The 23374-nt window shown below is 33.8% G+C and overlaps 1 protein-coding gene across 1 annotated transcript in view; it reads left to right on the plus strand.

Annotated features, from left to right (window-relative positions):
* LOC124355733 overlaps positions 1 to 18733 on the plus strand; it is an 83827-nt gene extending 65094 nt beyond the window's left edge. Inside the window, exon 2 of the mRNA XM_046806891.1 lies at positions 18242 to 18733. Coding sequence (XP_046662847.1) covers positions 18242 to 18733 — 492 coding nt within the window. The remainder of the gene's footprint in view (positions 1 to 18241) is intronic.
* The last annotated feature ends 4641 nt before the right edge of the window (positions 18734 to 23374 follow it).

Here is a 23374-nt window from a genome sequence, read left to right on the forward strand (position 1 = left end):
TCCAAGCGACAATTAACTAATTAAAACTAAAACAGATTAAAAATAGTAACAAAGGACTACACATCAATGGTAAAATGCAGTTGCAGCGAGTTCAAAGTGACGAGGATATAATGGTCTGCATCATTACGTAAAACTCGACCATGTTGACCCCCGCATCCACCCCCCTCCCCATAGTATCCCCTTGTCGCCGACTACAAAAAGCCAGTGTTGTAGAGCCTCGTTAGCGACTGTTAATTCTTTTATGGTTTGTGCATCTCGTTTTTATGAATTTCCTAGGGATAAACAAAAACAGTTTTTCAATTTACATTCTAAAATAACACTTTTTGTTGATTTAGTCATTTCCTCTAATCTCGATTTTAATTGTCTCTAGTGGCAATAAAAGCACATCAATTGACTGCAAATAACAACGGATAGAATTATAAGGGTTTTTATTTTAATTTTGGATTAAACCTTGGATTGTTAAAGTTGAAAAATCCACATAAAAAAATAGCATTGAAAAATATTTTGGTGAGCTAAAATTGGATGAAAATTACTTTAAAATCTACTTTAAATCTTGAAATAACCGTTATGCTTATGTAAATTCACTAATTGGCTTTTAGTGAAGCAAGGCTTTAAAATAATATCTAGTCTGTCTACCTATCTGCCCGCGGACAATCTCATGAACAAATAACTATAGACTAAAAGCTATAGACTTGAAATGTTGTATAAAACTTAATTTCTACATAGATGATATCGAGTCCGGTGATGGTTTATGTCCTTCCATGGAATGTCACACATCTGACCTGACACGTCTTCATCACAACTTTTATCGCATTTCAGAAGTAGTTAGATAGTTTGCCACCCCTCCTCGCGGGTTAGCAATATTGTCGGCCTCGCTCAGTGGAGAAGGGCGTGAGTATTGGTAGAGCGCCAGGACAACCAAGTTCTTGCGCAGTGACAGAGGACTACTAAGATTGACGGATACCCAGATGGTTACGGTTTGCTCGGTAATAAGGGCGCCACCTTGTTGATGGGGTGTGATAGTCGCAGGTCTCCAACAAGGAACAGTTTCCTGCCCTCAGGTATGCTCAATCGAGACCACTACCATGCACGCAAGAACTATTAGGTTTACGACACTAAGCCTTAGGTACTTAAATTAGCCACAGATTTCGGTTGATTATTTTCTAATAGTAAGTTGCAAGGTCTTTAATTAAATATCAGGCAATTAGAAATTAAAACCAATATTTCACATATTTAATTCTGTATTGCCTATTTCTCTCACAGTGCTAAGGTCTTAAACTAAATAAACAAATATATATTTAACTTAACTTAAACTTAACTCGTTGGCCAATTGAAATAAAAATACGAAAAATTATTACGGTAGGAGCGCTCCGATTACTAATACAAAATTACAGTGGCCAAAATCATGATGACCATATTCCTGAACTACAAAATTACAAAACAATAATTCACATGAATACATAATGGCTAGACATTAAATTAAAGTTGAGTCCCATTTGTCAAAGTCGGAACTGGATCCACCCTGATGCAGTTATTCAGGCCTAGTCCGATAGGTAGAGGCTCCACAATGACATTGACGGAGTTAGTCCGACCTCCCAGGGAAGCACGATGGAATAAGTAGTGTAAAGTCTACTCACCAACTGGGCGGACCCAAAACACACACACGAGCCGTCGATTGTATCGTCCGTGCAATCCAATATTGAAACTTTAATTACATAAAGTCAGTTTTATTCATTTTCTGCGGCTCATTGAAATCAGTAAACACTACTCATCTTCAATCATGGAAACAATGTCAAACTTAACTTAAAAGAAACCAGCTGACTAAAACAGCAACATCTGTCACTATTGTTGGTGTGTCTAACATACTCGTATTTAGCTTACAGCGGCCAGTAAAATGTAAAGAAACGTTTAATGTATAAACATAAGTACATTAAAAAGCGCAGAATCTGCCAATTACAATGATATACAATATTGGTCTTAAACACAAAGCATAATTACTCTGACACAGAAAAAATTAATTACGTTTGTTCTTACTTAAACTAATTAATTACAATAATTATAGTAAAGTGTATTGAAGTATTAACATAATGCATTAATGTATGCACTTTCACGGCAATGGTAGGTATAAATTTCATGACAACTGCCTTTACATTATTCTGAGTAAAACTAAATAATATACAAACATTAGGACATAAAGTTACCGATTCAATTATTTATAGAACGATTAACAAGTTTAGTAAGGAAATTTATGAGAGACGATGCAATTGTTACGAGATAATATCTCGGCCTAATTATGTACAATTTACAGAAACAATATGTGGTTACAGTATTTGACACTATGAACACGTATTTACAACTATTTATCTCCGTGAACTATTAAAAGACTAGATTAGTATTAATTTATTACAGATAACATATTAATTTCCTACGTTTATCGACAGGACTTGACAATCTTACTACGAGGCCCAAGGCTTAGTTTACCGTAGATATTTAATTCTGTAAAGACAAAATTATTATACTGAAATTTTACTAACTGACATACGCAAGCGACAAAATATCAATGGCATGGTAATGGCTCACCTTAGCCTAACTCCTTTATTTGAACAGCTGATTGGCGTCTAATCAGTGACCGTTCTGTTATTGCAGCAACAATGAATGCGCGCTTCTTCATTTGGATGTAAAATTTCGTTATGTAGAGTGATCAGTTCTACATAACAATTGCTCAGGTAAAACAGAAAAGTACACGTCACAATGACGACTGCTTTTCAAACAATGGGATAAACCATACTACTCGTATATATTCTGCAAAAGTAAACGCCCATGGCCTCAGAAAATTCTGGTATGTGTCATATGATCTGGCGCACTCCTACCTTTTACAACATGGCTCAACATTAATATTCCCAGTTATTTCTCATCCAATTTTAAGAAGTCAATTCCAAAAAGTGACAAGTAAATGTTTTATGTTTGGAAACTTTTGTACCTTTATAACCTATTTGTAGTCATGGCTTCTATAAAACTTTACATTCATTATTTAAATGCCCACAATTTTCAAGCTAAGGAAAGTATGTTCGTAAATTTTGGGATTATTTTATATCCTTATACGTTAAATAGTTTTGTTACACACCAACGCTGTTACCGTATTTGAATTGTGAATTTCGTAAAAAGTAAATGTAGTACAAAAAGCGAGTAAAAATTAGTTTTAAAAATTTGTTCCTGGATACATATTTTATGTTTGGACCAAATGAACAGTCTTCTGATATATACGAAAATAGTTGCAAAATAAACTATACAGTACATTTTTAGTATCAAAAGCAAATGATACAGCAAGCAATAAGGATATTGTAAGTCTGATATGGCCGTAAGAGAGGATGAGGCTACTGCTCGGTAACTCCAGTAGTAATCTGGGCAATGATTACTTCCAAGTTCTCGCAGCAAATAATGTTTTCATTTCGACTTAACAACATACTTCTGTATTACTAGCTGCTCCAGATTTTTTCTTGTTTCGGCTTTTGTGGCCAATATGCTGTTAGCAACAGTTTGACTGCCTCGACGTTTATACACTGTAGATAACGAGTTGGCGTAGATTAATTTTTTGAGAATATTGAAAAACCAAAATAATTATTGTTATCATTAGGGGATTTCAACTGACGAAACTTTACATTCCAGTTACTCGGTTTTTATCGATTAATATTCATTGGATATCAACTAAACTAAACAATTTATGAATAAAACTACTTTTATGTCCCGGTGACGCAGACAATTTCAGTTAGTTCATTTTAAACGGTTTATAGCGATAATTAAATTCTGTAATACCCTAATTATATCATCCAGTAGGCAGTGGCTGAGGATAAATTGCTTACAAAGTACAAAGATAAGTTAAATGACTTAAGATAACTGCTCCAATTTTAAGCTATAAGGGCTAAAAACGTTAGCAAAATGTAAGATAGTAATTTATTACTTTTACCTGATCTACATTTTAAGTTTTATTTAATTGGTTTTCAATAAAAGTAATCAAAAGTTTAAGTAAATTGTCAAGCAACCTCTCTTTAATTTGAACCCAATGTATTTTGAAATAAACGGTCCGTAAGTAATATTGAATATATACAAGAATGCATTGTTAGTGTGTTACATTGATTGTACTGGTTACACAGCCAACTCCGAACGTGCTGAGAAGTCTTGTGATTATATATAGTTTACTTATTGTTTATGTACTATAATATCCGTCAGGTTAGACTCACTGAGATTAAGATTTAAAAAAAAGTTATTCTTGACAATGTAAATTAGTTGTGATTTTTATTTATTGTTTATGTACTAAAATGTTCGGCGGGATCGATTCATTGAGACTAAGACAGGAGTATTAACAACGTTTATTCTTGACAATGTAAACTAGTTGCAATTTGTTTTTTCAGCTAGAAGCGGTTGACAACTAGTTCCCTTTGATTTCAAACTTCCAACGTTAAAATAAATTCAATTGTTTTTGACCACCTAAATAATATGAAATGGAACGAAACAGTTCTGTGTCAAATCAAATTTAATCGGCTCTTTTCTTCTTTACCGTTGCCAATAATGAGTTGGCAAACCCCCACACGAGCGGGTCATTAAAGTGAGATAATTGTTCGTTATTTAGAAGTGACATAATTAAGTTGATGGCCCACACGAGCCAAAGCTTGTACCCTTCCTCACAACAATCGAGAGGTGAGATGTGAGAGTGAACGTTGTCCATGTGTTTTGTTCTGAATCAGCACTCGGCACGTATTTAGATATTGTTTTGAAAGTGAACAGTCTATGTCCTTTGTACTAGATGAATGACGTTTTGAATGTAGTATTGTTCTTCCTTAAGATCGATATATCTTTAAATAATACATTAATCGAGCTGCTTTACATTAGTCGAGTCATAGAGCGAATAGAAAGGAGAGTTGCATATACAAAGTAAAACATATAATCAACTATTATTGTAATTTTTAAAAATATAAAAAAATATTTGCCAAAAGGCATTATATGGAACCCATTAGAACATTTCACTTTCCAAAACAAACTATTAGAAAAACAGTAACATTTTGTGTGTTTATAACAATCACATTAAACAATTATTAGACATTTTCAATATGATTATTATATTTTAAAACTTGCACTATTATATATCACTCAATTGAAAATTTCAGGGAAGTTTTATGACACTTAATACAATCACAAGTCTATAATAAAATTAAAAAATACCAGTGACTAGTCAAAACTAGTCGTTTGACAGTACAGAAATACCACTAATCGTGTTTCCAATGTATTTCTTCGGACAAAATAGTAATTAACAGATGTTTGAAGTAAATAGACTTGTTGAGGGAGAATTTCGCAATAGTGTAGCCAAATGTTTTCCCGAACAAAGATTCCTTGGTCAAAAATAGAAGAGTAAATCCCATTATTTTGCATTCTGTCGACAAGGACAAGCAAAAACGGCAAACAAACATTTTTAGTTGCTACTTTATAATTTCGCTGCGTATTTTAAAGCATTATTATTCAATAAAGAATACATCAAATTAAATTGTGAAACATTTCAATTCATATGATATACAATTTGGCCAACATAAGTTTGATTTTTGATACTAAAAGATTGATTAAAACGATGATATAAACGACTAGTGACTAGTCGCTTAACATTTGAGTAACTACAAACGTTAAGCGACTAGTCACTAGTCGGATAGATCCAAGGTTTAAAAAAAAAAAAAAAAAAAAAAAAAAAAACTACGGAATTGCACTGATTTGAGATTATGAAGAAAACACGAATCTCCGCAATTATACAGTATTTAGGAAGAAAATTACTTTTTTGCGTGATCATTAATATCACAATGTAGTGGTATCGTGATAGTGGTTCGGTATTTAATAAATAAATAATGTTTCTATAGATAATACTGCTGAAAAATTGTCTCGTATGATAGATAGTAAATGAATATATTTCAATCTCAAATAAAAAAAAATAAACGTACGGACTTCAGTCCTTTATCTTGTTGGCTGATAATAATGTAAATGTTATTAACGTGTCTGGCAGTTTGCTATAAGTGCGGTCAAAATACAATCTAAGGCAAAAATGATCGTTTTATATTTTTAATCCTTTTGAGACTCATCCATTTCGATACCAACAAAGCTAACGGGACTGACCGATTTCTCTTTTAGGGGAAATGTTCTACCCAATTAATGAATGACTATGGTAAGCTGACGACTCCTAGACTATTACAATTAGAGCGAACAGTCCTGACGGCGACGCCTGTATACGCACATACCGCCTTGACGCGCCGCGCTGTCCGCCATATTAAATTCTTGACGCACAACGATGAAAATATTGAAAGGGTTGGGAGAAGTGTTCTCGTTTTTGTGACGTCACAGGGGTTTACGGCCTCAGTGCAATCCATTCTATGAAATAAAATACGATATGAACTCTACTAATTCAATGAATAGCACCTCCCTAACTTGCATTATATGTAATAAAAATATACACATGACTTTACAGTTTTTTTAATACAACACCAACTAATAATGACGTATCCAAGTGCGGACATGGGGTGTTGACTCGTGCCTCCAAACGCATAAAAAAATAATTCAATCATTTGGTAAGGTAATACCTTTACTAATAACTTGGATTCAAGTTTTATATTTCGTGCATTTTCAGTTTTAAAACTAAGAACATCGATTTAGATGAAATATGGTTGCGGTCCTTTCTCTTATTTAAATCGTCGTAATTCTATAGCCTATGCACATAGTTGCGGTAATTGGAGGTAAATTTATATGATCGTACACCACTTTAGCAAATTTGATTATTTGGTTAGAATACCGTGAATGCATTTATTATTTGAATGTAATAATTTATTTAAATACAGTATAATGGCATAATTATCATCAAAATCGGTATAATTAAAATTAAAAATTAATTAAAACCCGGCATTATCCTTCGTATGATGGGTCGAAATATATAACATTCGGTTAGTGCAGGAATATTTAATAACAACTAGAACTCGATTCGGAGGAGACCGAGTTTATTTATATTAGTTAATTATGGATAATATACATAGATCCTGTGCTACTAGGTTCATTTATTCATAATAATCGATAGGATATATATTCTCGTTGTTTACTAAATCGATAACGAGAAGGAACTATGAAGTAGCTAAATTGTTTCATAATTTTCAGATCCACTCACTGAATACTGAAATATTAAAGGAGTAATTCGATTACTTCGATTTTTTTTAATAATTTTCCGGAAAATTTTATTTTTTTAATACTTAATTCTTCTCCTCTCTATCAAATTACGCCATGATACATCACAAAAGTACATGGTACCTAATATTTATATTTTCCTAAACTTTACTAGTGCAATATTATGGACACTCATCACAGCTAAATCTTACACAACTGAAACAACGTTTCGAGGACTGTCTTCCTCACTTTTTCAAACAATAAATCACAACTTTAAGCGTAGAAGAAGTTGAGTCAGCTTTGTACATTAATAATACAATTTTAGAAGTGTAACAGTGTATAGAATTTGATTATGGGAAATCAGTTTGACGGGTCGCTACCCCTTTTTTATATATCAGTTAAGAGTTTCTCACAAAAACTGTATCTATAACAGACAGTCCAGATTTTCAAATTATTTTGGATTTTTGTAGTTTTATACTTTAGGACCCTTTAAAATAGAATATTTCTTTATCAGTGATAATACACGGCAAATCTTGTTAATTAAAAAAATTCTTTAACTCAGTATCATGATTACAACAATAGTATTTTCAGTCTAAACAGTATTTTGAACAAAACTGTCACCACTGAATATTGATATTACCAATTTGCATATATACAAGTTGAATTTGACTTAATTTATTATTAATATTATTAAGCAAATCAATAATTTAAATCTCCAGTCTATTGTGAAAACATTGACCAAATCTTAATCAACCCGTAATTTGGGAAAACCTCTCAAAAACTTCAATTGTAATTATAACGATTTTGTTATATGTGATATTGAATGGAATGTAGAACACACGAAATATCCTTTTCCTTTTTCCAGGGAGGAGAAGTTATCGAGGAGGTCTGAATGCAGACAATGACGGCATACACCTGACTCCATTCTTCAGCACATTACCTTTTGTGTCTCGTCCCACTCAATGAATGACTCAGTTTTTGTATGCTGCGTGGGGTTCTATGCCTCCATTATTCGGCAACATAAAGGAAACAAAGCTCCCATCCCTTGTTGATGCCAACTCTCGCGCGGATTTCAATCAACTTGAAATACTCTTTGTATTATTTTAGGGAATATCAATTGGTTTGTATGTTTTTATTTGTGTCAGCCAACATTTGTTGTTTTGTTGAATTATTGAGAGACACACTAGATACTGGTGGATTTGTTTGTTTTCAGTATACGGTTTAAATATTATGGGTGAATGTTATTAGCGTGATATTCCCAAATATTTGACATTTACCCAACGATGACTGACCGAGTCATCGTCTGTCTCTCTAATAGTCTAACGGATGTGGTATGACGCATTGTTCAGTTGACAATAATAATTCATGAAAGAATGGACCAATCGATGGCAAAAAAAATTACCTCTCTTGATTAAAATGAAAAAAGAAAAATAAATTTACTAACAATTTACGATCATTACTAACAACTACTATAATGTTGAACCGTATTAATCTTATTACTAAAAATAAAGAAGGAAATTACAAAACGTTCTTTAGGTAGATTTCATAGAAATCGGATCTGAAATTTAGATTTAATAAAGTTTTTATATAATCCGAACTAGACTTGAAATGGAATGTACGAGTATATTGTACTATCGTATATTTGATCAAAAGTGATATATCAAGATAAGTGATTGATCAAAAACGTTTTAAAATGGTAGCCGTATACAACAGTACAAAATTGCTCATTATAGACCAAAAGTAAACAGTTATTATAATATTTGTAACTTTGATATCTTTCAAAGTTTAAAAATGGCGTTCAATGATATTAAGTTAGTTCAAAATGATATTATTATATTATGTGTATTAAACACCCCAAAGAAAATAAGAAAGTGTTTGAAAAATATTGTTATTTGCAAAAGCACAAGTTTCAACGAGGCGAACTACAAAGTTTTGAGAAGTGAATAACTTATTTTAAAGACCAGTGAACGCGATTACCGCCGTAATTTCAAAGTGATTCATGTAGTGTTGAGAGAGTTCTGATACCGCAATGAATGTCTTAAATAAGGAGTATGTTTTAGGAAAATATTTAAAGTTTCTCAATAATACGTCTTAGTTTATTCAAATTTAATAATTTATAGCGTTATTCCTTGTCAAGCAAGCTAAAGAATAATAACGTTAACAGGGTATTTTGTTTAACATTTGCCATCGCCTAGTGATACAAAAAAAAAAAAAAAATTAGTAACATTATATTTTTAGATCTGTTGCTCTCTGAACTTTTCTTCAGGTGAACTTCCTGAGAAAAATTGTAGATCTCGAGACACAGTATTGCCGATTTTGTTAAAAATCACTGGGCAATTGCAAATGTCCTAAAATATCCTGTTAACTGTATTGCTCTTTTGCTTTCTTGACAAGGAATAACGTTGTTAATGATTAAAACTTCACTAACTTTCCAATACCAATGTACTTTTCAATTTGTGTGGGCTAATTCCCACACAAATTGTGGTTCAACACAATAAAGATATAGAAACAAGTAAAATATGGTTATTAAAACTTCAACAAAAACCATATAACCCTGCAATTTAAAATTTGTCTTGTTTGAAAATGCTACACCTGGGAGCTTTTATATTTATTTATTGATTAGGAAACAAAATTTGAGTTCATTAATCTTTTGTCACAATACTATTACCAGCTTTTAGCAATAACAAATATTAATAATTTGAAATAAAAAATTAGAAATAATCAGATTATTTATACTAGTATCTAAGCAATAATCATTACACAATAACCAAACAATGACAGTGATCAAGTTACTGAATTTGTCAACAAACAGCTTCCGTAACCAACAGTAAAACAACAATAACAATATTAAAGCGTCACAAAGTCACAATAACAAAGTTACAGCTACGCAATAACCCAATATCGGATCGCTGAGACAACCATGTTACCTTTGTGTACCTTTGAAGCCACTGTAGTCTCATATATCTCATGCCTGATCTAGTTTTATTCTCGCATTAAGAGCTCTTTGTCCTGTCCTTCCCATGAAGGATGAAAAGTTTACCTAAGAGTGGTTCACGAATTGAAAGGTTTAAGGTTAATTATGACCGTTGTTTGCTGAGCGTTAGTGAAGCGTATCACATTTCTGTCTGACTGTCCGCACATCTCGAAAACGAACAGACCTTAGACTTGAAATTATGCATGAAGCTGCATTTCTATATAAGGATCACTGAAACCGATTATGGTGCATGCCACTCAATGGGGTTTGACTAAGCGTTAGTAAATATTTTAAAATAGATCTTATGGGTAACCATGGTTTCATAAAAAAATAGCAGCATAAATAAGTTTGTAATTAAACGCAGTATACCCGTAATTGATTTTAATGTATGTCAAACAAACACATGCTACCTAATTATCCCAACACCCAACATGGTGAGTTTGTGTGTAGAGTTATATTATTTAAACACTGATGTGAAACTTAATTTAATGAACAAACATTTGAGTGTATCATGTGGAAAGATATATAAAAACGTATTTCACCTGTAGACTTATAACTCTGCATGAAACTTCATTTCTACATGAACAAACGTAAGATCCATTACGTTGCTGTCCAACCATAGAATGTGGCTGAGCGTCTATGAAGCCTATCACTCAGTAGACTAACACAATTTCTATTTTGTTTACCGGGGAACGTCATAATGATGTGAGCTATAGACTTGAAATTTTGCATTGAACCTCAGCGAAGTCTGTTACGCGACACAAGGTGTGGCGTACTCCTTCATTGTTATAAAATGTAGTATTGCAACTGATAGATAGGGTTGTTAGTATGGATAAGAATGCCTTAAGACGACGGAACGATGGCATGTCAAACTATCAGCATGGGGAGACTCCTGCGGCACATGCACAAGAAGTGTGCAGACGAAGGAGAGTGCTCTACGGATAACGAGGATAGTCTTTGAACCAGCTGTTCACGTGGTTATGGGCTTACTCCTATTAATTTCTTGCATTTGAGAGTAAGAAAATTTAAAATTGGACTGAAAAACCACATGCTCCGAAGTCCATACGAACCAAGGAGGACTATCAGCAACGGCAGCGGCAAGAGATGAGAGGCCGTTAGACATTACGGTGGCTTAGGTAGAGCAGTAAAAATGGTTTGTGTTTAATTAGACGACCACATTCTGTTTCTTACTAGCAGGTTCGAGCTTATACGTTCCAGGACGAGGAGGTTTGTGAAAACGGAGTGTCCTATCAAGGTCTCAAATCACGCAATAAGGAACATTTAATTCCGCTGTCTCTTTATGCCATAGTTTGGATAAAGCCAAGGTGTTCCGACAATCTCAAACCCGTAGCTTTTACTGCGAAATGTTTGATTGTGACAAGAAAAATACGAGCTAAAATTTAAAATGAATCTCTCCATTGCATGTGTTTTTACGGTTCCTGCGTAATAAGACTGCATGTAACAATGCGAAAAAATCACAAACTTGTGGTTTATTGAAAACACCATTTTAAATTAATCATAAGAGACATCGGTGACGTAACACTCGGAATAAAGAACTTACTATTTAGTTAGATATTTAAAACATGTTGTTCATGTACCTTGAAAATAATTTGTCATGGCAGGTGACGGAGGTACGTTATTATTAGGATAAAATCTCAAACATATGTGTTTCATTGTGTAATTCTGTAACCCTTGTTCTAGAACGGATCAAGCTAGATATATAAACAGATGAGCATTGTTGTCAGCTGAGCGTACTGTATGTTGGCAGAATCGAGAGAGATATTATATAAACATCTGAGTGTTGTTGGACAGTTCTTGCGACTGCAAGCTTTAAGTAATGTGCTGTGTTTTGAAGTTGTATTGATTAAATGTCGTTACTAATTGTTATTCTGGTTTACTGAACTCTTTGGTTCAGGCACGACGATATAGGCTCGTTAGTCCAAGCTTAGTATCAAACCTACAAATTACCATGTAACATTTCGACTATTCTACTCCTAATTTTCTAGCATCTAACTAACACAATATAAACACCGATACGAAACTTTTTTTGAATGTTCTACCTATAGTAAAATTATCAATTTTTTTTCCAAATGAGTTGGTCCAATTGCTCCTGAAGATTATTATTAGAGAACATAGAGATGACACATCTAATATGAATATACTAGTGTAGTCAGTATGTGTTTTTCAAGCAATGAGGAAAGAAATGCTGTATGAACTTCATGAAAGTAATCAAGGAATAACTGTATGTAAGCCAGACAGTGGCCATAACTAACTTCCAACTAAAGAAGGAAGTTGATGGTTTTCCGCATAACATACGTGGCGTACTTCCTAAACGTCGTAGAAAGCTATTTGAAATAGACCAGAATGATTTTGACGGAAGGAGGTATTTATTGATAGAAGATTACTTTTACAGTTTATTAAAATTGCTTTGCTAGAACATATTTTAGTGGAATGTTTCATTAAACACATAGACTATAATATCAAGAAATGCCGTTTCTAAATTAATACAATTAGTGGAAAGCAGTTTATATTAACCAACATCTTCAATAATGTTACGTACGTTTTAATGAGTATAGTGTTCAGCTGGTCACGTCAGTTCTGAGATATACTCAAAGTTCTAAAAGGAAAAGAATAATAAAATCATCAACATCTTAGTTGATAATAAATAAAATAATAAACATAAAAGTGATAATAATTCTGAGATAAATTTATTTTATTTATGGTTATAGCTTTGCAGAGTTTCTCATAGATAGAAATGTTCCAGGACTGGATCCTAATGTACAAAGCTTGCTTCGAAATATTTGGGAAATAAGGTTTTAAGAAACAAATAATACGGGAACCAGGTAGTGGCAATCTCGCCCATGTTAAATTTACCTTTTTCTAGGTACACTTTTCTCAAAAACTAAAAGAGATACTGCAATAAAACTTTAACACTATTTTGTTTGTTGCTCTGTTAAGAATAATAAGATTTTTCAAATATATTTCTTACAAACTATTTCTATTGATTTTGGAATATTAGAATGGTTTTAAATACATTTTTTGCATAAATAACTTCTTTATTTAACTCCGCATACTAGAAGCTGAAATGCCATGAAAGATATAGAAAAAAAGCAAAAGAAGTCAGAAAAACAGTGAAATGTAGAATACTTGAGAATGAGGAAGACCCAGATGACCCGGACTATGGTTATGGTGCACACTAATTATGTTCAATTTGGTCTACACATTTGTATTGTTTAGTTTTAGGACAGAGTAAAATTAAATGCTGGTTTTCCGAAAGTTTGTTTTTTTTTTGTCATTTGGTACCATTATTTTGCAAACTATTGAACCGAATTTGACCAAACTTGTACACATTCTTTGAATTATCACTATAAACAATAACAAGAAGTATTATTTCATGAAAATAAAAAAATTATAACACTTTTTATGAAAAAAAAAGTATTTAAAAAATCTAATATTAAAAAATCAATAAAAAAGTGTGTGAGAAATATATGTTAAAAATCCTTATTATTGTTAACAGAGCAACAAACAAAATAGTGTTAACGTTTTATTGCAGTATCTTTTTTTGTGTTTGAGAAAAGTGTACCTAAAAAAAGGTTCATTTAACATGGGCGAGATTGCCACTACCTGGTTCCCTTAACTAACAAAAAATCATAAAGAAAGTCAACGTCTTTGATATCTATTCAAGGAAAACTGATTTTGATAGAGAAGGAAGGAAGGTTTCAATATCTAACACCAGATATTTAGGAATAGAATTATTGAAAGAACATAAAGTCCTTTATATCCCATTTACGGGAGCTTAACCTTCGCACATATTCCTGCCTTAAGTGTATCGTATTCATAGGAGGACTCTTCAACTGTTAGAGAGGTTTGTTCAACATCTCAGCTTAAGTGGTCCGGCATAGTGTCTCTTGGTTTAAATCAAAGGAAGCGGTCATTTTCGAAACCCTCTTCGTTGCTAGAACCTTTAGATTGGAAACTCTGTACTAAATAACTTAGTGCTATAACAAACTATTGAGGCTGTATGTATAATCTTAGTTGAAATTATCTTGTTTAAATGTGCTAAAACCATTTCCAATGTGTTTACAGTACAGTTTGTGTCAAATACTATTGCGATGTACCTAAGCCCGTATTTAGTAATTGTCAGCCCCTGTGCAGTCGTGCGCCATCCCTCCCTCATTCCTACCCTCTCATTCCCTTTATCCACCAGCCAGCCTCGTACAGTAACAAATATGTTAATTGACATTCATGCACGAGGAACCAAGCAGATATGAATTAAAATATTTTACTTCGTGGTTTTCTATAAATTTTAGTGGCATTTCTTCAATATACCGTTGTTGGTTCTAAAGTTTGCATAATGAAACATTGAAATACAAATTGGGATTTTTAAAATTAGATAGATTTATACATGTCTGATTCAAATAAAAACACTACCGCACAAAGAGCTCGAATACAACTATTTTAAACATTTGAAAATGGTTTCTTAGCGAACATTAATTTTTTAAACCCGCCATTACTGTTTTAAAGCCCTTGTGAGAAATAGCCAAATATATTGACACAACAGTTATGCGTTTTTCAACGAGACTTCGGTAAGTTAACAATATCTGTACAATAAAACCGGTGTTGAACAGTGGCTTAACAATTATAACGTGCAAGTTAATGACTTTAAGAGCTCCACCACGTGACCAAAGCTGAATATTTTTAAATCACTCGGCCAAGAATAAAAGTTAAGATGATAATTCGATAACAACTATTATTCGTACTATTTAAAACTTCCAAAATTATATACTAGCCTATACTTGTAACTATAATGGGTGTAGAAACTTGGGTATCTAGTGCCACCCCTCCTCGCGGGTTAGCAATATTGTCGGCCTCGCTTAGTGGAGAAGGGCGTGAGTATTGGTAGAGCGCCAGGACAACCAAGTTCTTGCGCAGTGACAGAGGACTACTAAGATTGACGGATACCCAGATGGTTACGGTTTGCTCGGTAATAAGGGCGCCACCTTGTTGATGGGGTGTGATAGTCGCAGGTCTCCAACAAGGAACAGTTTCCTGCCCTCAGGTATGCTCAATCGAGACCACTACCATGCACGCAAGAACTATTAGGTTTACGACACTAAGCCTTAGGTACTTAAATTAGCCACAGATTTCGGTTGATTATTTTCTAATAGTAAGTTGCAAGGTCTTTAATTAAATATCAGGCAATTAGAAATTAAAACCAATATTTCACATATTTCATTCTGTATTGCCTATTTCTCTCACAGTGCTAAGGTCTTAAACTAAATAAACAAATATATATTTAACTTAACTTAAACTTAACTCGTTGGCCAATTGAAATAAAAATACGAAAAATTATTACTGTAGGAGCGCTCCGATTACTAATACAAAATTACAGTGGCCAAAATCATGATGACCATATTCTTGAACTACAAAATTACAAAACAATAATTCACATGAATACATAATGGCTAGACATTAAATTAAAGTTGAGTCCCATTTGTCAAAGTTCGGAACTGGATCCACCCTGATGCAGTTATTCAGGCCTAGTACGATAGGTAGAGGCTCCATAATGACATTGACGGAGTTAGTCCGACCTCCCAGGGGAGCACGATGGAATAAGTAGTGTAAAGTCTACTCACCAACTGGGCGGACCCAAAACACACACACGAGCCGTCGATTGTATCGTCCGTGCAATCCAATATTGAAACTTTAATTTCATAAAGTCAGTTTTATTCATTTTCTGCGGCTCATTGAAATCAGTAAACACTACTTATAATCAATCATGAAAACAATGTCAAACTTAACTTAAAAGAAACCAGCTGACTAAAACAGCAACATCTGTCACTATTGTTGGTGTGTCTAACATACTCGTATTTAGCTTACAGCGGCCAGTAAAATGTAAAGAAACGTTTAATGTATAAACATAAGTACATTAAAAAAGCGCAGAATCTGCCAATTACAATGATATACAATATTGGTCTTAAACACAAAGCATAATTATTCTGACACAGAAAAATTAATTACGTTTGTTCTTACTTAAACTAATTAATTACAATAATTATAGTAAAGTGTATTGAAGTATTAACATAATGCATTAATGTATGCACTTTCACGGCAATGGTAGGTATAAATTTCATGACAACGGCCTTTACATTATTCTGAGTAAAACTAAATAATATACAAACATTAGGACATAAAGTTACCGATTCAATTATTTATAGAACAGTTAACAAGTTTAGTAAGGAAATTTATGAGAGACGATGCAATTGTTACGAGATAATATCTCGGCCTAATTATGTACAATTTACAGAAACAATTTGTGGTTACAGTATTTGACACTATGAACACGTATTTACAACTATTTATCTCCGTGAACTATTAAAAGACTAGATTAGTATTAATTTATTACAGATAACGTATTAATTTCCTACGTTTATCGACAGGACTTGACAATCTTACTACGAGGCCCAAGGCTTAGTTTACCGTAGATATTTAATTCTGTAAAGACAAAATTATTATACTGAAATTTTTCTAACTGACATACGCAGCGACAAAATATTAATGGCATGGTAATGGCTCACCTTAGCCTAACTCCTTTATTTGAACAGCTGATTGGCGTCTAATCAGTGACCGTTCTGTTATTGCAGCAACAATGAATGCGCGCTTCTTCATTTGGATGTAAAATTTCGTTATGTAGAGTGATCAGTTCTACATAACAATTGCTCAGGTAAAACAGAAAAGTACACGTCACACTAGCTATATTTTTTGTACTAAGATTAAGGAGTTCATTGCTACTTCTGGCGTACCTCAGGGTTCACACCTGGGCCCCACTTTGTTCAATATCTACATTAACGACATAACTCGAAGACTGAGCTGTGACCACCTACTCTTCGCCGATGATTTGAAACTGTATGCGAAAGTTACTACACATCAAGATGCTATTAATCTCCAGGAAGATCTGAATCGGGTAGAGGAGTGGTGCCTGAAAAATAGCATGGCTCTCAACCTCGATAAGTGTGTCTGTATCAATTTCCACCGAACCGTCTCTCCAATAAAATTTGACTATTCTCTGAGCGGCATAACACTATCAAGAGTTACTACAGTAAAAGATCTTGGAGTGACCATTACATCTACACTCAACTGGGATGCACATGTTCGGTCGGCTTGCAGCCAGGCAGTGCGCAAACTCGGCCTGATACACAGATTTTCACAGCATTTCACTGATATACTCTGTACCGCATGACGATAACACATGGGGGTGGTGACTTCTGAGGTCGTAGTAATAAATACTAGAAATACAGAGTGTACTTATAAGTTCAGTTTAATTACGAAAACTTAAAAGCACCACTTTTAGATGGTAAAGGAAAAGTTATGTACTGCCACGTTGCTGCCAATTAGAATATAATAACTAAAAAGTATATCTTCTAGGTGGGCCTAAAATATCCAATGTTCTATTGGATTATGCGTACGACGTTTTACTTTACAGAACAATAATATTTCACTTCCCTTCACAATAGGTAGACTCACAACCCTGTAGTCTAAGAACGGTTATTTCTAGAAGAGGAGTAGAGTTGAGAAGTGGTAGCCATCTATTCAAACAACACGTGAGATACATCAGCTACGTAAACTCGCCTAAAACAAATTCGTGACGGTATTAGCCATTTAATGATACAAATTACTATTTATAACAACGTGCTCGTCGCCATAAGGACGACGCCACAACCTTTATCTATCTCCATCAAGCAAATAAAAGATTTTCAAGGGTAAGTTACTTTACTATTCACATCTTTACTTTACGTTACATTCATTTTATACGTTTGGCATCAAAGGGCTAATTTAATAATACGAAAAGATAAATTTTACTTACGGACAAAGCGCGCGAGGTCTGATCGGTTACGTAGTTGGGCTGCTACAAAGGGTTAGAAGAAAAAATTCATACGCGTGCCAATTAGGTAGTTACTCCGCCCAATAATTTAGTTCCGGAACATTGGATGTAAAATAATATTATATTATACTGGTTGATTAGGTTGCGAAATTTACATTGTATGAAATTTAATTAACTAATTTACGGTACAACTCTCTTTCAAGACTCTCTACTGTACCTTGGTGCGCCCACATCTGGAGTACTGCTGTGTGATTTGGTCGCCACATCAGAAATATCTGATTGAGGATCTGGAGAGGGTCCAGAGGCGATTTCTCAGGCTGGTAGGGCTAAGGTTGGGCTATGGATACCTAGAGGTCTCTACACGCGAAGTGGCATCCCTTCTCCAACTACCCGCTCTTGAAACAAGGCGCTTCTACCATGATGCAATATTCTTGTTCCGCCTCGTTAACTCTACTGTGGACTGTCCTGAGCTGCTGGAGAGGATTTGCTTCCGGGTTCCTGCTGGTACTAGATCCCAATATCTATTTGATAGATCCTCTGTTTCCTCATCATACTTGGCCAACTCTACGATGCGGAGAATTCAGCTTCATGGAAACCTTCTTCCTAACCACATGGATTTCTTCGCTTCCTCATTCCTAACCTTCAAACGGAATCTCAAGACATTTATCAACCTGCAACACACTAAAACCTCTTAATCACAACACACACACACACACCACACACACACACACACACACACACACACACACACACACACACACACACACACACACACACACACACACACACACACACACACACACACAACACACACACACACACACACACACACACACACACACACACACACACACACACGCACGCACGCACACACGCACACGCACACATTTGAAAATCTATAGCCTAAATTATTTATCAATTGTTATCGTTAATATTCTATTATTTGTATTGTAATCTGCATTATGTATCTGTTATTGTATGTACTGTCACTGTTATCATATATTTATTACTGTTATCGCCAAGTTATCTTTAAGTATTATTGTTATTTTTGTTATTACACTCTTTCATTGTTAACTTGTTGTTAGAATTAATACTTTTATGTTACTGTTATATTTCACTCTTCTCTATGTAATGTGGTTCTGCCGTTGGAAATAAATGAAATGAAATGAAAAAAAAATGAAATGTATTTTGAGTGTACCCAGATTAGTAGAGCGAGGTGGTACAACACATTACCGTACGCCGCTCTTAATCAAACAACCGTATAATCGCATGGGCCATGAGTGATATAATTAAACGTATTTAATTATATATAATTAAAAATTATTGTCATGTTTTGTAAGTATTGTATTATGAATGCAAACAATTAAAATAAAACTTTGCTGCCCCTAAATCTTGTCCCCAAATCATAAATACAGAGCTGGATGTACCACCAAGTACGTTTTCTGTTACTCACAAATAAAGTGGAACGGAAAGCAATGAATTCAAAGATATAATAATATTAAATTTTTAATAAAAAATTATAAATGTACATGTTTTGTATAATTTACTTTATTTTTATTAGACCTAGTGTAAATATACTGGAAATCAATTCATAAAGTTAGTAAAAAGATCTTCCTGTCAGATTGTTTTTTGAATTGTTGACCTGATTGGGTTGTAATAATGGAAAGTCTACACATATTATATAATTTACACAATTTCATATATTATTTAGTCAATCTCTATTGCATATTTATTTGTAATTATCGTTCTTAGTTTCCTACCTTTAATATTTTTTTATGGGTTATGGATGTAATTCTGTTATGGGATATTGATGTCTTCTAGTTTTTAAATCCACCTTATATACCTCTTGAGGTAAAAAGCCCTCAATAGCTTAGGGTAGGAACCTGAGTCGTATTACCCTAAGACGTCAGGCCAGAGTTCATGCTTTAAGACTACTAACTTCACACCAATAGATCACAAGGAAAGAGGGCACTTCCAATTTCCGCATGGTACATCTGATTGAGCCAGACTCAACGATTTGTTATTCCAATATCAGTCAAACGTCTTGGTGTACATATCGCTCAATTCAATCATTTCACTCACTGCCTGTATAGCGCGTGGTTCTGTAAAACATTATGGTGGATTTTAGGATCCTTCATCAATGTAGATCCGACAGTCAAGGCTGTAGGTAGCTTTGCGGGATCCTGAGGAATATTTCTTGATCCCTCTTTTCAGGAAGTTTTTAACGTCGTTCCTGATATCCAGATTACTAGTAGATAACAAATGTGTATATACAGAGAACCATAGCAATGCTAAGTGACACAAGTTTTATATCTACATGTCATAGTATCATGTTTCACAAAGATAACTGATTAAATTGGTCTGTTTAAAATGTTTAAGCACAACAATTCAAAAAGAAATTTAGTCTACATTGTGGTAAAATTACTCAATTCGATTGCCGTAAATTAATAGATTAACAAAAATACAATACAATTAATAAAAACGCAAACACAAAGGCAAAATGCAAAGGTTATCTGCATGAATAAAAGAAAGTCCGATTTAAAAGATTATAATAATTGTGTACAATGTACCCGCGGACTCTGTTCAAATCTACAGAATAATTGTTGACCAAACGTGTATAGTATAAAAATCAAGATTCGGCCAAATTCGGAGATTAGCCAGACTTGGGGTTGGTTGGCAAGGGAGGCACATTAACCAGTGGGTTGCGTGTACCAGTGTGATTGATTATTAAGTGAGGGAAATAAAGTGGACCAAGGCTTGTCCTTTATAAGTTATTGTGTGATAACGAAATAGAGAAGGAAAAGGTTACTGCGGGTAAACAATATACCCTCCAGTGCACAGTGGAGAAGTATACGTGACATTAACATAGTTAATTTTTATTTAATTCTACCAACATAATCTACGGTAAATGGTGTAGTTTATTTTTAAACTAAAGCGACTGGAGAAAGAGAACGATGTCTGGCGCGGTTGGAAATTCAGTTCAGGGATATGTTGCGGATTTCGAATTTCGAAGTGTGTTTTCTTGACCTGTTGTAGATGTCCAGATTTCTCTCCAGAAACATAATATGTGCCGAGGTTTAGATAAATGTCCCAGAAAGCCGGTATAACCAATGAACAATAACCCCACACTGACATATTATTGACGGAGTGACCGAGGAAGAGAAAGGGGCGAGCGTGTACAGCAGCGATACGGGAACTATTACCAACTCAATGTCAGCGAGACGAATATTGCCAAAATGGCGGCCGCTGCGTGAGTGAAATGTCCAAAAATAAATTTCCAAATATTTTATTCAATCTTTATAACTAGAGCGATGTATATGAACATTTTTAGAAGATTAAATGAAGGACATTCGAATGTTAAATCATAAAATTGAAGCCACTCCTACATATAAATAATTTAAACTTTAACAAATATACTTTTCAGGCAACAATCCTTTTTTTTATGTCACAGCTTGATGTTACCATGAAAATGAAGTGTTGGTTTCAATTATATTCTTGTTTTAATATATTTGCGGACGTTTTGTAAGTCCTATACAAGACAATTAGAATTTTCGAAAGCACTTGTAGAACTCTGATACGCCCTTATTACAACTATTAAAATTACCAAGTCGTTTAAGTCATGTTTTTTTATACAAATTTTCATCCAGCACATTCCAATTTTTTCAACAAGAAGAATTTCAACTAAGCATAGTGAGCATATTAGAATTTGTACTCAGGCCACAGAAAAGTGCTGCATGTTAAGGATATAAGGAAGATCACTGAAGGAAATGTTTTTTTTTATTTAAAAAATATATATTACATAGATACCTCTTAAATCAAATGTTACAACACAATTCATATTATCATATGTCATTTTATTTACTAATCAATTAAAAACATTTGATTCCCAAAAGCTATAGCCCAATTAAAAATTACGAGTAAAACTTACATTCTTCAGCAGTTAACTTCAGCTTGGTTACGCAATGTCCCAACATTCTTATCAAAGCGCATAATTTCTAGCGAAGTGATAAAACTCTTGATTTATTGTACTAAAGAAAACAATCTTACAGGGATGTAACAATGGTTTTTAAATAATTTAAAACTAACACACATCTAACACTGATTGCTTCACTTTACATTTGTAAAAAAAATCAATAGTTTTATGACCAATTTCAAGGTAAGTAAAAGTTTTCCCATCGCCTTTCTTGGAAGGCTGTAGAGGGTGCCGATATTGAGTATACAAGCGGTTGTAAAACTTGTATTTACGAGTGCGTCATTACTATTCCCTCCCCCCTCCCCCCTCTCGTACACAATCCCACCACACAGCGCTCTTCTGTCTCTCCTACGCCTTGACCCAAAATGTAAACTAGACGATAAAGTGGAGACAGTGCCGAAGTTGATAAAAGCGAAATAAAAAGATGTTTCTCATTGGACAGATATAGTATCTTGTTTTCAGAGTACAGGTGACCAAGACATACGTTTCATAACTTTTGTAATATTTCGCAGGTATCTCAGTACATCGTATTTACAAAATTATAAGCAACATCGTAAAATATTTCGAACTCAGCGGTAGATCATGGGTGTTCCTGATGCTTCAGAAAACGGTATAATATACACAACATCGCAATCGTATTGTAAAAAACAATTTTATTGGCTGAGCTTTAGTGAAGTCTATCACTCATCATTTCTGTCTCTCTGTCTGCCTGTCTATTTGTGTGTATGTCCGCTTGATATGTGGAAAACGAACTGACCTATAGAAACTATGTATCTTTCTTTTGTGTATGAGGAACACTGAGGTCGATTAAAGTGCACGTCATTCCATGGGGTTTGGCTATACGTGAGCGAATATTTTGCAGTGGTCTCATAGGCAATTATGGTGGCAACAAAAAAATAGCAGAGTAAATTTTGGAAACCAATTAAATACGCACATAAGATATTCAAATATGTGATATATCAACAGATGTAGCCTAACCATCCTAACACATACAAAATCATTTGATAGTGACTTGGTGTGTAATAAAACTGTGGTGTGTAATAAAACTTTGGTGTGTATGAACACTGATAAGAAACGGAATTTAATGGAAAGAAATCTGAATGTTTCATCTGGCAAGTTATGTTAAGATATATTTTATATGTAGACTTTAAAGTTTGCATTAAAATTCATTTTTACAAGAATAAGTTATAAGTTGCGTCATTTTCGTATCAACTTTTTTGTATGAATGCCTGTTTCTCTATCTGTCTGCAGGTCATATCAAGAATTAAATGGGCTTGAAATATTGCATGCAGCCTTAGTTAAACCTGTTATGACAAGTGGTATTGCGTATTTCCAACTTTTAATTATATTGTTAATAAACGGA

Source organism: Homalodisca vitripennis, chromosome 2, assembly GCF_021130785.1.
Source record: "Homalodisca vitripennis isolate AUS2020 chromosome 2, UT_GWSS_2.1, whole genome shotgun sequence".
Lineage (NCBI taxonomy): Eukaryota > Metazoa > Arthropoda > Insecta > Hemiptera > Cicadellidae > Homalodisca > Homalodisca vitripennis.